Source organism: Lepidochelys olivacea, assembly GCF_965140295.1.
Source record: "Lepidochelys olivacea isolate rLepOli2 genome assembly, chromosome: 3".
NCBI classification, from domain to species: domain Eukaryota; kingdom Metazoa; phylum Chordata; order Testudines; family Cheloniidae; genus Lepidochelys; species Lepidochelys olivacea.
This window is the reverse complement of record NC_140413.1, coordinates 46,615,916-46,631,687: the sequence shown is the minus strand read 5'-3', so window position 1 is coordinate 46,631,687 and position 15,772 is coordinate 46,615,916. Positions and strand designations below refer to the sequence as shown.

The 15,772-nt window shown below is 41.7% G+C and overlaps 1 protein-coding gene and 1 long non-coding RNA gene across 2 annotated transcripts in view; one reads left to right on the top strand and one right to left on the bottom strand.

Moving 5' to 3' along the window:
- MLIP (muscular LMNA interacting protein) overlaps positions 1–15,772 on the bottom strand; it is a gene marked incomplete at its 5' end in the record, with an annotated part of 184,683 nt that overhangs the window by 92,292 nt on the left and 76,619 nt on the right. Inside the window, 3 exons of the mRNA XM_084624504.1 lie at positions 3,057–4,694; positions 11,354–11,740; positions 14,370–14,528. Coding sequence (XP_084480630.1) covers positions 3,057–4,694; positions 11,354–11,740; positions 14,370–14,528 — 2,184 coding nt within the window. The remainder of the gene's footprint in view (positions 1–3,056; positions 4,695–11,353; positions 11,741–14,369; positions 14,529–15,772) is intronic.
- Positions 8,030–15,772, top strand: part of LOC311518581 — a 61,910-nt gene continuing 54,167 nt past the window's right edge. The window contains exon 1 of the long non-coding RNA XR_014711036.1: positions 8,030–8,115. This is a non-coding gene — a long non-coding RNA (uncharacterized lncRNA). The remainder of the gene's footprint in view (positions 8,116–15,772) is intronic.

Here is a 15,772-nt window from a genome sequence, read left to right as displayed (position 1 = left end):
TTGTTTTAATTTTTCCACCTGAGATGTTCTCTCCCCCTTTCTCTGCCCTTTTTCTCACAGAGACTAGGTGGGTGAGGTACAGTGTTCACAATCCAGTTACAACATGGTTTCCTGGATCAAGTTGCATCAGGTAGAAGCTCCTAACAGCCTTTAGCATGTCCAAGAACTTGTGACAATTATAACTAGCTCAAGCTAGTCAAATTCAAACTAGAAATACAGCACAATTTTTATCAGTAATATTTACCAATAATTAACCATTGGACCAACTTCCCCAGAGATATGGTGGATGCTCCATCACTTGAACTCTAATCAAGATTGGATGTTTTTCCAAAAGAAATGATCTTTTGCAGCCACAAATTACAGGCTTGGTGCAGGAATCTCTGAATGAAATTCTATGGCCTGTGTTATACAGGTTCTCTTCTGGCTTTAACATCTATGAATTAATTAATGGTCGATGACCGTATCAATTCAACACTTCCCTCCCCTGTTTTCACTGAGTTGGCCCAAGAGCTCCATAAGCTCACTGGTTTGGTAGGCCTTTGCTCATTTGTTGATGCTGGTTACCGCTCTCTCTCAAATCTTCCTTTCTTTGTAAGGCTTGAGGTGAGACAACACCAGCAATATGTGGAGTCCACAGGTCTCTTTCTCCCCAATCTGTTTGATTTTAGCACTATGTACTGCACAGAGACTGTAGTGACTGATTATTACTGCATGGTGTAACAAACTGTATATTTGAGTATGTACAACGTGGCGGAGTTAACACTGAAGGAAAAACCTTAACTTTTGGAATGTGCTGACTTTTGAGTGCTTGATTTTTCAGCTTTATTGCTGCATCACTGCTAGTTTTTCATTTATTAAAATGAATCTTTACTAGCTGACATGCTTTCCACACTCCCGCCCAAACTGTTTTGGTACCACAAAATCGAAGGAATAATGCTTTCTCATCAGCAGAGTTTGGTTTACAGAAAAAGTGTCTTAATGTAACATGACAGATTTGGGTGATGAGCCATTTATGCTGCTGTTAATTCAACAAAGACTTGCTACAAAAAGGACAGGAATTATACAGAACATATTGACCAGATTTAATTTTTACTGAGGGGAAATGTCAACTTTAATGCAAAATACTAATTAAAACATTCAGTTGCCAGCTCTGCTTTTCTTTTCTTTCTGATTGTAAGGAATATACCATGCTAGTTATATATATCCCCTTTGTACCCATGGAGGAGAGGGCAGGGTTTGCCACACAGAGTGTAACTGATGGGCCTCTTGCTCACTCTCAGATACAGTGGAGTATAATTATTATGGGGATCATGTTGAAAACTTATATTTCAATGTCAAAATATAAATGAGAATGTACAGAAAAAATATTTTTAGCTACCATGCAATGACAAATTTCAATAAAAATGCTGTCTATTTTTTGAGTAAAGTCAGTAGTGACTTCATGGCCTCTCACTCCTATTGTTTGACAAAAACTAGGTCAGACCCAGCTTTGCAGTGGGTCTAACATTCTTTGCCTTAATTCTCTCCTTGCTTATAAAACACTTCTTTACCAAGATCTCTAAAGCCTGTAAAACTCCACAGAATAGCAGCTCTCTCAAATTTAGGGATGGCTGAGCTTGTCTAGTCAAATTTCAATCACACTCAAATATCCTGAGTTTGAAAGTTTGACTTGAACATTAAAGAGATCGTATTCTGCTCACAAGAGAATGTGAGTTGTAGAGGAAATCTATGAAAGCTCAAGAGTAAACAGTAGTTGGTCCAGTGAAAGATATTACAGTAATTTGATAATTACAGTAATTCGATAAAGTATGACATCATTCCGAAGATCGTAACTATACTTCAGCTGTAAGAGGAGAGCCGAGGGGTAAGAAAGAAGAGAAATAAAGAAAAATGGAGAGTGCAGAATCCTGGCTAAGGAGGACAGAAAACCATGAACTCTATTTGCTTCTGTTGTCATCTTTTCTTTTGTGTTTTCTAGCTCCCTTAGTTCTCACATGTACACATCTGTTGCATCCTTTTTGGCCCACACACTTTCCCTTTCTTCCCCCCTCCCATTCCTTCTTTCTTACTCCGCACTCCACATCAAGCATTTTAAAAGTCACTGATTTCTAAATCTTCTTACAGCAATTCCCTTTACTGCTTGTCCTCCCTCTGCTGGGACTCTCCCCCTCTTCTTATGGAGGGCAAAGAGCAGGAGGCAGAGCTGATTCAGCAGAGTGCAGGGCAGACATATTTGAAGCAGCAAATGCAGTTGGGGTGGGTTCTTTTTTCGTAATACAGAATTTACAACATTAAGAATTTACAACACAGAAGCACAAGAATCAAGTCAGCACTTTACCAACCAAGTTAGTAGAGGTGAAGTATCTATAGTGTAGCAGAGAGACAAGTGGATCGAGGGAATATCTTTCATTGGACCAACTTCTGTTGGTGAGAGAGACAAGATTTCAAGCTACACAGTGCTCTTCTTCAGCACGTGGACACAGCAGAATGAGGCAAAAGATTAGGACAGAGCTGCAGAAGAGTTGGGATTTTAGCCAAAACTGTAGCAGGCTGCCAGGACTGGGCATAACAGCAGCAGAGATCAACAAGTGAAAACTGAGAGAACAGATAGATTCTTTCTCTGCCTCACCTCAGCTGATATAAATCAGTGCACTTCCATTGTTTTCAATGGGGAACTATGCTGACTTACATCTGCTCTCTTAACTTGCACAGAATATGTTTAGTTATTAATATTATATCCAGCACTGTTTTACCTGAGTTTTATAACAATTAAAGATAATCAAATCTATTGCCAAACAACTGCCAACAAGTCAATCTCCACCAGCTCCTTCTCCCACCCACTGACAATATCTTTTTACACTACAAACTCTTGACATGGCTGCTTCCATAATGTAAAACATGCTGTTAGTAACATGTGATGTTATGATTTTGTATTTACACCATTAATACAGTAAGTTTTTCTCTTTTAAAACAATTACCCAGTTGCTTAATTTTACTATGTAAATTTTTGTATGAAGACAAAGGTCTATTAGAAAATAAGCATGCAAGACAAGTACCTTGGGTTTCAGGCTTTCATGATCAGGAGGCCGGGAAAAAGACTTAGGTGAACTCAGCTCCCTGGATCTTGACAACGGTGTACAAGGTGACTGGCCTGGGACAGGAGATCTACATGGTGTTACTGATATAGTGGGCAACTGCTTAGGTCTTGCAGCTGATGAATAAACTCTATGTTTTGGGTGTAGTGAGGAGGAATTAAGTTGTGGTGAGTGGGAATGAATATTATAGGGTGGGCAAATAGGTGATGTAGAAGTAGCAGGTGACGAAGACCAATGGGTTGAGACATTTGAAGGGGTAGGGGAGACAGGATTCAGTTCCTGAGCAGATATCTGGGATGAACCTGCTTTTGATTTATAGGTTGGATGCATAAGATTTGGAGAAGAGGAGGAACATTTTTCTAGGATAGGGGAGACTATGCCTTTTTCATTGGCAGGAGAGGATAAAGGGTATGATTTACAAGTGAAAGTGGGTGAGTAGGTGTGGACTCTCCTAGACTTTTCAGGCCTTTGGGGTTTGTGGACAGGGTAAGGCAATGGTTTTGTAGGAGAAAGTGCAGGGTGAAGGGAAGAAGAGTGTCTCGGGACAGGGGGCGGCACTGACGGTGATTTGGGTTGTAACAGGGGAGACACAACTGTTTTCCTATAGGGAGAAATGGTGGATGACAGAGGATATAATGAGTCAGGAGAAAGTGTTCTGGCATGAAGGTGCTTTTTAGGGGAAAGGGATCTAGCCCGAGGAGTAGAAATGGGCTTTGAGGACAAAGGCACATGAATGGGTGAGTGAGACAATAGCGAAGGCCAATGTTCCTCTTGGCTTGGAGAGTTTGACTTAATAGAAAAGCTTGAGGCAGATTTCTTAGGAGTAGGGGGACTTGTTTTAAACTTTTGATCTACTGTGCATGTTGAGGAGCGAAGGGAGTTAGGAGAAAAGGTAGGGGGACAGGATGCAGGGGAGAGTGGTCTTTGCTGAGATGGGCCTGACTTCAGAATAGCAGTTAAAAGGGAGAGTCTGGTTGGCAGAGGGGATCTAATTCCTGACTTCAGCAGATTTCCACTAGATGACATCCTGCTACAAGGCTCATTTACACTACATATGGTTGAGGAGGAACCATAAAATGGGGAGGACAGTGGTTTAGGACTAGGTGATAATGAATGTGCTGTGATATGGACAGGGGTGGCAAAAAATGTGTTAAATTTCTTAGAAGAACAGGGAGATACAGACTGATCTGGAGAACCTGGCATTCCCGCTGAATTGGGAAAATATGAAACTGGAGTTGGACTCTTGCTTGGATCTGATGATGCTGTGAATTCAGACGTATTGTAAACATAGTTAGGCATAGCAATATTTGGCATTTGAAGGTTATTGGAGAATTGAGTACTGGAAGAAGGGCTGTTTAATACAGATGGGGATCTCTGGGACATGTAAAGAGGTGAACTGTGAGCAGTAGCCTGAAAACACGTAGATGAATCTTGTTTAGAAGACCTAGCTGCAGACTGCCACTTGTTATAGGATTCTTCCAGAGAAGAGGCTTGTTTCGGGTTAACAATCTCACATTCTACTTTCAGTTTAGTTGGAGAAATTAAGCAGGCAGCAGGTGGTTTATGAGAAAGATGATCAAAAGTAGAAGGAGAAGTTAACTGGGAAAAAAAGAAAGAGAAGTGTTAAAATAGAGTGAGATGAGGGAAACTGTTAAAATCTTACATATTGGTTGCATGATCATGCATAAAGTATTTATATTAGTACTATATTGTGGGCTAACAGCACCAGGGTATCTTAACTGTCAGTAACACAGCCTGGTGGGCTGCTTTCTAATGAGACAGGATTCAGAACAAACAACTTGTGCACTTAAATTATTTTGATGGAGATTTTGTTTTGCTTACATAAACAAGTTACCACTTCTTTAGGTTCCAGGCTATTGTGTTTCCCATTTAAGCAAAAACTGAAGTAATCATGCTGTCAGTAAGCATATGATGCAACTAGAAGTTATGGTCCTCAACCACACACACACACACATATATATGATCACTGATCACAACAATAGTTACATTGGTGTGAGAGCAGAATGTGGCCCTAAATATCTATAATATATTTAGTGTCCAATTCTGTTCCTCATGAAATAAGGTCCTACACAATGTGAATAAGGGTGATAGAATTCAAACCGTCTGTCATCAAAAGGATTACCTCTTATAATGTCATAATTACATATGAAAGATATCTCCCTCCACTGAAAATACAGTAGAAACCCACTACAGTTTATATGACTATGTATGGATGTCCTTAGTCAGGCAATGATTTTCCTGAGTAAGTACTTCAAGATTTAGTCCATATGGTTTAGAATTTGTCAGATAACGAGTTGATATGTTGCTTGGTTTGCAACTAAAATAAAAACTAGTCTTTGCAGCATACCACACTTGAATAACTACTGCTGTATTACATTTGTATCAGACAAATAAGGAGGAGGAGGTTTGCAGGTTCTTGTTCAGTTTTTATAACAAACAATTTCTACACATTACTCATCTACTTTCAAATTTTAACAAATACTTCTAAATAATAATATTATCGGAGGGTGATCGAACATCTTTTATTCCAGACAGTCCTGAACCATTTAAAAAACTTCTGGCCTGATCTTGCGTCCACTGAAGTCAATGGAACAACTGCCACTAGCTTCCATAGGAGTGAGACTAGGCCCTTGATATACAGTGAGCACCATTTCTATTTCTCTTGATATTGCTGAAAATAATTAAATGAAAACTTAATGGTTAAAACTAAGTCAGCAATTTCTAACAGGTATTGTATTTCCTTTGTTAAGTACAGGAGAAACTGTGACACTGTGTGGTAATTATTGTTCACTTTTAAAAGGTGACCACATAGATGATGTGGTGAATGTGTACATAGATCAAGTCACACTCTACTGAAATGTAGCTTCATCTCAGGTTGACTGCATCAGCTGCCAACCAACACATGGGGATTGCAAGGAAGAGCAGAATCTGTCGAGGAAACAGAAAGAGCGAATACAAGTACCGGCAGGAACATGGAATTTGCTCAGGACGCTAGAACTAAGACCCCATTTCTTACAGCAGGGGTTCTCAACCTTTTTCTTTCTGAGCCTCCTGCCCTTCCCCCCCCCCCCCCACTATAAAAATTTCACAGCCCAGCTGTGCCACAACAACTATTTCAATGCATATAAAAGCCAGGGCCAGCATTGGGGTGGGGGAGGGAATAGCAAGCAGGGCAATTATCTGGGGTCCCATGCCACAGGGGGCCCCATTAAGCTAAGTTGCTCAGACTTTGGCTTCACCCACAAGTGGCAGGGCTTGGGCCCCCAGGCTTTAGCACTGCACCTCCCGGCTTTGGCTTTCTGCCCTGGGCCCCAGCGAGTCTAACACCGGCCCTGCTTGGCAGACCCCCTGAAACCTGCTTGAGGCCCCCCAGGGGGCCCCAGACCCCGGTGGAGAACTGCTGTCTCACATAAAGTATATTTGGACCTTTAAAGATTAGGAGCCTGATTCATTATAGCCTCTTTACACCACTGGCCTGAAAGTGGGGGTAGATGTACTTTGCTCCTACTTCAATGCTTCTCTATAGTGCCAAAGCTGTAGGAAGTGCCTTTGTATAAACAAGAATCAGGTCCTAGAAGTGGTTAGGTCCTCATTTTTAATGTCTCATGCAGCACCTCCTGCAGCACTGTGCTATCACCATATTAAGGAATTTGTTCAGTGGCAGTTCAGAGGGAAGAATGTATCTGGCATTCTGATTGCTTCTTACTATTTTTATCATCTATTGAGCAATGGACTTGGCAGTTTACAAACATAAAACAGTATGTCCCCTACTTCAAGGATCTTACAATCTAGCTGAAGCAACACTGAACTCTTTGATGGGCACCTTGTTTTTTAGATTTCTCATAATTATATTTATAACTGGGTTTTAAATACACACACCTACGTATATATATACATACACACACACACACAGACTATGACCTTGCAAAATTATTGGCAAGACTACCGAACCTGAAATCCAATGCCATAATAAGAATTAATCTTTTATGTTAGGTGTTTGTTTCTGTGGGGCACCTATACAGTGTGGGGCATGTAAGAGATATGTAAACAGACTGTATTTTTTCTACTACTTCTGCTTATGATCAGTAAGGACATGAAACACTGGGCTGGATTCATCAAAAGGTTAATGAGTTTTTAAAGTGTTAATGGATAGCTTTCCTATTAGCTATTTCATGGAATCTCCCATCATAACAGGGTCAGAAAAAGAATATCTGGGACATCCTGCCTTGTAACCTGGGATTTCCATGTAGGTAAGTTACCCAAAGACAAACACAGAGATCTGATATTGAAACTCTTACATTTCCTTTAAAAAGTGAGCGTTCTTGTAAATTTCATTGTGTCTGTGAAGTGGGAGCCAATACGAAAAGCAGACTCTCAAAAGATACCATGAGAGCAGAATCCAGAATGCTGATAAACTACAGATTATTATAGTTTATTTTGTTTTATAAGGGCTAGATTATGGCCTAAAGCAAGAGCCTGTACAAAGAGAGGGTGCACCATTCACTCCCATCTATGGATGACCAGCTTTGCTGGCAGATGCAGAAGGGGTTGGGGAGAACCTATACCCTCTAGTCACAAGGTGTCTGGGTTTGTGTAAGGGCACAAGGGGGAAATGAGGGAATGTTCTCTCCATGCCCTCATACACAACTACAAAAGATGAGCCACCCTGCAGCCTTATGTGCATCTGTCATCATTCATCAGCTGAATCTAAACTCACATCTGCCATGTTTTAACATGGAATATTATTTGTTTGCTCCTCCCTATTCACTAAACATTTGATCGGTTAGTAATTCATTAACACATGAGTTGATCTAGTGGCTTCTCGCTTCTGGGGCAACTGGTGCTCCATTATGCCATGTGGGTGGAGCATGAGCATTACAGAAGAGAAAACGGAGAGAACTGGCTGATTTATGATCACTGCCTGCCTCATGATTCCCGGCTACTTCAACAACCACTTCAGGCTTACAAGAAGTGAGGGAAGCAGAAGAAGTGATAACTAGTAAGTTATTAAATTTGAAATACTGAACTGCTTTTCATACTTTGAATATGACATTAATTTTTTTTGCAGCAATGGTCAAGCAAGTTAAGGGTGTTTGGAACATCTGTTTACTTCAGTGTCAGTCATTGTTCTCCTTCCCCCACCGACAGGAAATGAAGATGTTAGTGATTCTTTTAAACAAATGTTGTAGTATATGTACAATCACCAAAGTTGACCATAATGTTGATTTTGTAACCGAGATCATTTTACAATGTAGACGCCTATGTAAGAGACACCTCTGTGAATAATACCAGTAAATTTACTAGCAGATAAGTAATATCACCTTGTCCAATCAGTCCTCCTAGAGAGAGCGCTGATCACAGTGCATCGTTTGAGTTGTTAGCCAGTCCTTCAGCCACCCATTGGCCAGGCTGTCAGTGGCACCGGACACGTGATCGGCATAGCATATCACAGCCCAGAACCCCTGGGCTCCAGCGATCTGCCAGCCTTAGCCTCTCAAGTAGTTGGAATTACAGGCGCGTGCCACTACACCCGGTATAAGTAACGTAGCCATTTTAAATTTTCATAATTTCCCTTCATTTTAGGGTTAATCACTACACTAAATACTAAACCACTAAAAGCAAGCGAGTTACCATAGAAATATTGAGAGGAGCTCAGTAGAGATGGACTTTGAACACCAGAAAAAAGCAGCTTAGTCAAAATGTATTCTATTTATCACATACAGGGTAACAGATATTATTTAGACAATAAAGAAGATGGGAAGAGTACATAAAGTTGTTGATCTGTCAGCCATGTGTCTTTAGAACAATGACCTGAAAGGTATACACTTGAGGCATACACATCAGGTATAATAAACATTTACCCTGTATACACTCAGGTATAGGATTAATACAGTTGAACAGTCTTTATCTGAATTCTTCCAAACTCTGCACAGAAGGCCAGAGGCTACATTTTTTTTCCTACACTGCCAATCAAGTCTCCTATTGCTTGTCAGACCATCAAAAACTCATTAAGAAACTATGGCATGTATATTACTCTCTGTTTCACTTATAAAAACTTTGCCATATATTTGATAGCTGCTACTGGAGAAAATTCCTAACCCTTCCATGATCTGTGTGGACTGAAAGTACCACAAGTAAATTTTCATCTTCATTTCTTGTAAGCTGCCTCATCAAGGACCAATTCTTTTGTTTCTTACACAGGCAACACTTCCTATCAGCAGGGTTCCTATCCCAGGGCACCCCCTAGGCCTTGAACCAGGCCCTACCACTCACCCAGGCCTCTGCTCTGCAGTGTCCAGGTGTTCCTGTATGCCAGTCAAGTCTCACGAGGCTCTGTCCTCAGACTGAGCCTCAGATAGTCCACCCTCTTGGTGGTTGTCAACAAACCCACACCAACAAGTCATCCCACAGATGTGGTAAAGCTCTCATCCAGAATGCTTCTGCAAAGCTGTGGGCCAAACTAAGGTCACCAGTAGTATAAAACAATAGTCTTATCACAGGTGGATCCACAACAGAACCGTGCTTCCTTCAGGGAGGGGTCTCCAGGCAGTGCTCAGCTGAGGACTTCTTGCCTTTATCCAATCCTTGCTCCAAGACCTGAGGACTGGAGATCTGCTCTCCTGACTCATGTGCCACGAACTGAGCTGGTCTTCTCCCTTTTAAGCTCCTCTCTCCAATACTGACATCTCTCACATATGTCGTGGGCCAAAGCTGCCTAAACCCACATTAATTCCTTAGCCCTGTGCTGCCCCATGTGGGGTTTGTATATGCCATCATACTTCCATTGACTTCACTGGGACTGAGCACAGCCCAATGAATAATTCCTCGTGAAGGATTATATCCTAAGCTCCTTTCTTTTCGGTTTTACTCAGTCATAAAGTCACATGAGAACACTGAGATCACTGGGAATTTGAGTAAAAACTGAATAAGGACATCAGGAGTTGAGCCTTGGACATCAAGAATTATTCATTTTGTTAGAGAAAGCAACAGGGCTTATTTTCTCTTTAGAAGCACCAAAGGGCTGGATTTTCGGACTAGCACAGCTCTATTGAAGTGAAGGGATTTACATCAATTTACACCAATTGAGGATCTGGCCAATTATGTTTTAAAAAAAGAGAAAATTATTTCCCCCTCTACAGTTCCCTGGAGACAATCTGTGCTCCTTCCAGAAACATCAGAAGTCAAGTTTCTGAATGTATGCACAATTTATTTACCCTCTGGTTCAAATTCATCCATCTCCAAATAAAATAAACTCTGAACACCATTAGTTATTTTTTTCTTTAGAGTCCTAAATTTTGCCTAATATAAAACCATGTGCCATGTATAGGATAACAGAGTAGTTATCTTGAGTTATAATTCAAGGGTTACCCTTAACTCAACTCCCATCCACACAAAATCTGTAGCTTCAGTTAAGTGGTGCTTTGAACTCAAATTCCCTGGCCAATGGTGGTGGTGGGGGGGAGAAGGGGAGCAGGGGGAAGGGTGCGTTGCAGCTCAAATTACAGCAATTCATCAGCAGCTAATCCACTCTAATCATTCTGTTAATCCAGTCACTCTGTGCTGCTAATCCAATCACTATTTGTAACTCCAAGTGTGGTTTTGAAGTGGGCTCACTCTCACCTGAGTTAGTTAAGTGCAGTAACTCAAGTGTACTAACTGTTGCAGTGAAGACAAGCCCACAGAATGGGCCTTGCACCTTGAGTTGTCGTTTACACCCGTGCAAAGACAATGAAAAATGACACTAATTTAGAACAGAAGCATTTTATACCCTCTTTGCGCAGACGTCAATGACTGCATAAGTTTCAGAGAAGGGAAAATTCACATACAGGCCCTCAGTGCTAAATCAGTTTAACTCCAAGATCCATTGATTTCAATGGAGCTATGCCAATTTTCACAAATTGAGAATCTAGTCCTACACCTTTAGGTTGTGTTGTGATGAGTAGATCAGAGAAGCAAGAAGAAAAAGATTAACAGATCTGCACCAGCTACTCACCTCCACCTCTGTTAACAGCTCCCTTTATACACCCTCTCTACTGTGAGACACATACCCACTTTTAGGTAGAAATGTAGAACTATTGACTGTGGCAAAAGAGAGAAATTACTAATAATCCACAAAAAGCAGCCAGTAATCAACATCCATCCTGAGCTGAACTGGATGACCACATCGCAAAAGAGATGGCAAGTGAAAGTTGACATGCACACCCCACCCACACAGGAGAGTTAAAATAATAACTTACCTGGCGTTGTTTGGGGGAACGGGTAGCACTAACTGACAGCGCAGCACATTGTGTCTCAGGAACGTTCAGGTCACCATGAGGTTTGCTTGACTCACCACCAGAAGAAATGTGGGAGGTGGCCAATAGCTGACATCTCGCATGCCCAATACCATGACCTACAGAAGGCTGCTGAACACTGTTTCTGGAAACGGTCTCTTCATCTCCTTCATCAGAGTCCGTAATAAAGACAAACTCAGCCTTGAAAAGGTCACCCTCCTGCATGTCTCCTTTGCTCATCTTATACTCTTTTGGCTGGAAAATCTTTTGGCTGCTGCCTGCGTGATAGGTGGATTCACTGTCTTGCCTGATTCCACTTTTTAAGGCCAGGTCATCAGAGACTATGGTAGACTGCAAAACACATTAAAATAAATTCTATTTTAGCTGAATATTATTTGTTTCTCCATAAAAACAGAAGGAACCTTTAGCTTGCAGCACTAGCTGGCACTATGATACCAATCTCCCAGAAGATAAGCCAAGATCTCAGGCTCCAGCCTAGGCTGGGTGAGTCCGAGAGAACAGAAGTTGCCTGTTCCATTGTTCCACTAGCATGCTTTCCCACTCCCGGCACCTTCCCTCCCACCAACACACTGGCCCATACATTAACTCTGTTATAAAGGGAGACACTTGTCGCCTTTCTAGCTACATAACACAGAAATGGGAGACTCAAGTCAACACAATAGATTGGATTTGATGTTGGGAATAACATTGCAATTGGGAGGGAGGATGGGGTGCAGTCAAGCAGAATGAGCTGTGAGGCCAGCCTAAAGCAGACATGATGGGGGTAGAATTCTGACTGTGGGATCCACAAGAGCAGACAATACCACTCACAACTATCTGACAGAGAAATTTGGGGCAAAACCCATACATGGCAACAAAGGAACAAAGGACCTGAATCCAGGGCATTCTTTGGAAAGAGGAAACAAAAGAATGTGAGGTCAGGAAGCTTTACTGTACATTTAAGGGTAAGCATTTTAGCACAAAGCACAATTGTTCTTTTTACAGCAGATAATATTCTGCTTTTTCAGTTTCTAGTATTTATCCCGGCAAGTGCTGCAGTAGTGTTATCCTTTGCATATGTCTTATGCATTGCTGAGTCATCCAATATTTGAAATGATTGCTGTATTTTGTTTCCCTGGCCTAGCAGAAGGGATCAGGCAGATGAATGGATGTATGAAATAAATCACCAGTAGGGCTTACATATGCATGCTCTGTAAGGGGCATACTACAGAATTAGATTCCCATTGGCTGCAATGGGAGTTACAGGGAAATAAGTTATTTCGAAAATCAGACCACTTATTTTGATATCTAAATTTGAGTTTGGGTGACTCGCTTGTGAAAATTTTGGCCATGCTCAGTTTGGAAAGGAGAATAAAAGGGGGTATGAAGGTCCTACTGCTGCTCAGCGTACGTGAGTACTGCCTGCATTAGAGCATACTGAAATGTGATGGATGGACACAGAACTCAGGAAAACCTGATTCTGCTTCCTGAGAGCACTGCTAGTCAGGGGTGCTGAAATGGGGCAGGATGAGGGGAGGAGGTCATGGAGCCATAGCCCCATCACTTTTAAAAGTGGGAGCCTCAGAGGAAGAGGCAGAGCAAGGATGGGACCTTGGGGAGGAAGGGGTGGAGCAAGGTCAGGCCTTGGGAAAACAGGTGGGGTGAAGGTGGGACTTCAGGAGAAGGGGCAGAGCATGTGTGGGGGCATGGTTCAGGTGCCGGTGGCCTCCCAGTTCTAGGGAGTTTCTGGCACTTCTGCTGCAAGTAGCAGCTACACGGTCAAAGGAAGGAGCAAGACACGGTCAAAGGAAGGAGCAAGTAACTAAGTGACTATTTGCAAAATGAGGATTACATTTAAACTCAACTTTCCTCAGACACGCCCATTCTCTGCCCACATTCAACCGTTTTTGTAATGCTGTGCCCTGGGGAGAAGATGTTCAAGGTGCTTGAGACTTCCATTCAGTTCAGGAACTATTCCTAGTGCTGCACACTACTTGCCCCCATGTGTAGCTTATGTTTACTTGAACTGGAGTGCCACCAAATTGCATTCCCAGCAATGTAGCATAAAAGGACTTGAAGGGACAAGACCAAAAGGAGTGTGGAAATTAATCAGAGGATCACCTTTATGCTTTCAAATAACACAAGAATAAATGAAAAGCAAAGGAAATATTTCTCTATGCAGCGTAATGTGAGCCTAGGGAATTCACTATCACAGGAAATCACCAAGGCAAATGGTTTAGCAGCATTTTTAAAAATTATTTATATATGATCAAGAGGAACATTTGTAGTTATACTACCTAAATCCAAAAGTTACACAGGATATTGGTCTGCAGGAGATAAGGTGCTCACCTGCTGAAGTCAGTAAGACATGTCCTCTGTGCTGTTCAGCAGTTGCACTTCAGACTGTCCCAGTTAGCAAAGGATACCTGCGTCCTGTGGTACTCCCCATTTCAAGTGTAGAGCACCCATCTTAACATAGGCAGTTTCAAAACAGAAGAAACTTTAATTTTACTGCAGTATTTTTGCAGAATTAGAATAATTATGGGGACTGGCACCTTCATGTGGAGCATCCAACGGTGGCCATTGCTGAAGGCAGGATTCTGTGACTTACTATTGGTGTATTCCACTATGATAATTCGAATGTACCTATTCATGTCCCCTTTCCACCCTCATCACATCATCATGATATATCATTACATAATTGGCAGAACACATTATGGAGATGGGGAGTGGTTTACTTCAGGTATAAACTCCACCAAAGGCAAAATACCTTATTAGGCAGACCATCAGTCTGCTCCATTATAGCAACTCCCATGTTTCTATGTATATTGCATGGCTGCTTCTCTGATGGTCCTGGAATTTACACTCAAACTCCAACAGGGAAGAGGTTAAGGAGGAACAATACCAGTTCAGTGACAGTCAGGAAGACTTTTCCATACCTTTCAAGTAAATGTAAAACTATGTCAATATAAAATCCTACCCTATTTATAATTTCTTGACTGCTTTCATTGTTTGGCTCCTCTGAAGTTCTCACAAGCAGCTTACAGACATCTACAACCTGAAAGTGAGTCGGAAGTCGTCCGATAGATGGAACAAATGTGAAGGTCAAAGGTTTGGTTCCGGATTCTCCAGAGGGGACCTACAAGATACATAATGAATGTAGCTTTTAATCTTGATGGAGATTATTTTTACCAAAGAAGAAAGAGTCTGTTTAATTCTTATGACTGATCCAATATACATCCTCATGCCTTATGCTTATTTCACTAGCTTTACTGATGGATGGGTTTTGTGTCCTAGCAATATATGTATTTTCTAATCAAATCTGAGAAAGTATATTCATAAAGGACAAAACGTTGTCTGGCTCACACCTAGTGCCACCATATTGAATCGGTACAGTTGCATTGTGGGTATCTCAGTGGTGAGTTTGGCCCACAGTTTGATGTTCCATAATTCTCCTGCATCAGCACTCCACTAGTCTGCATGTGCCACTGTATAACTCTACTGCGTTCAGCAGATTTACACCAGCCTGAACACAAGCTATGGCCAAAAAACCTTTTGCTTATGAACGGACCACAAATTTAAACAGTTGTTTTTGAAACAAGGCACCTTTAACTGTAGCAAATGACATAGAAATAGAGCTGGCAGATTAATGAAACCACAGTCATTTATCACAGGTGTCTCTTGAAACAATTACGTTGTAACTAAAATCAACACACCCAATTGGTTTACCTGTGAAAATAATTCAGGAAATAGAAGAAAACCCAAACTTGCTTCATTGTTTTTGCCACACCATTAATATGTGCAAATGACACACTTCCTAGAGTAAAAGTTGGTATGGAGCCAATGCCAACCATGGATGAGTTTGGGGATGAATTCTGCTTCCAAGAGTGTCCCAGGCAAATAGAGATTACAATATACTTCCTCCCTCACCTCCACATCAGAGCCATCCAGTCCCACAGGCCTATAGGTATATGGGAAGGTGTCAGGGTAAGCCATGGCCCCACCTCCTTCTCATCCTTTCCTGCCTGTTTGGGGTACTACACAAAGACTGTGAAGGAATAGTGCAGGCTGGGGTCAAGAGGGTGGGGCTGTTCAGTTTTTGCCTCAGCACATAATGGGAATTCCACCTAAAAGACAGCACAAGACTTCCCACAGTCCCCTCCAATCAATGAAATCCCCCTTAATAGAAGGTCCTGGTAGGCAAGTGCTGGCAGAAGAAGCCCTTGTAATGAAGCTGGTATAAAGCAGTCTTGCCAGCAGAGATTGATGAGAGGAGATGGAAACGGCCCCTCTACTGGACCTCATAGCAGATCTGGGGACAACCGTGGATCAGATTCCATTGATTCTTCCATGGGTGGGTAAGGGGTACAACCCCATCCTCCT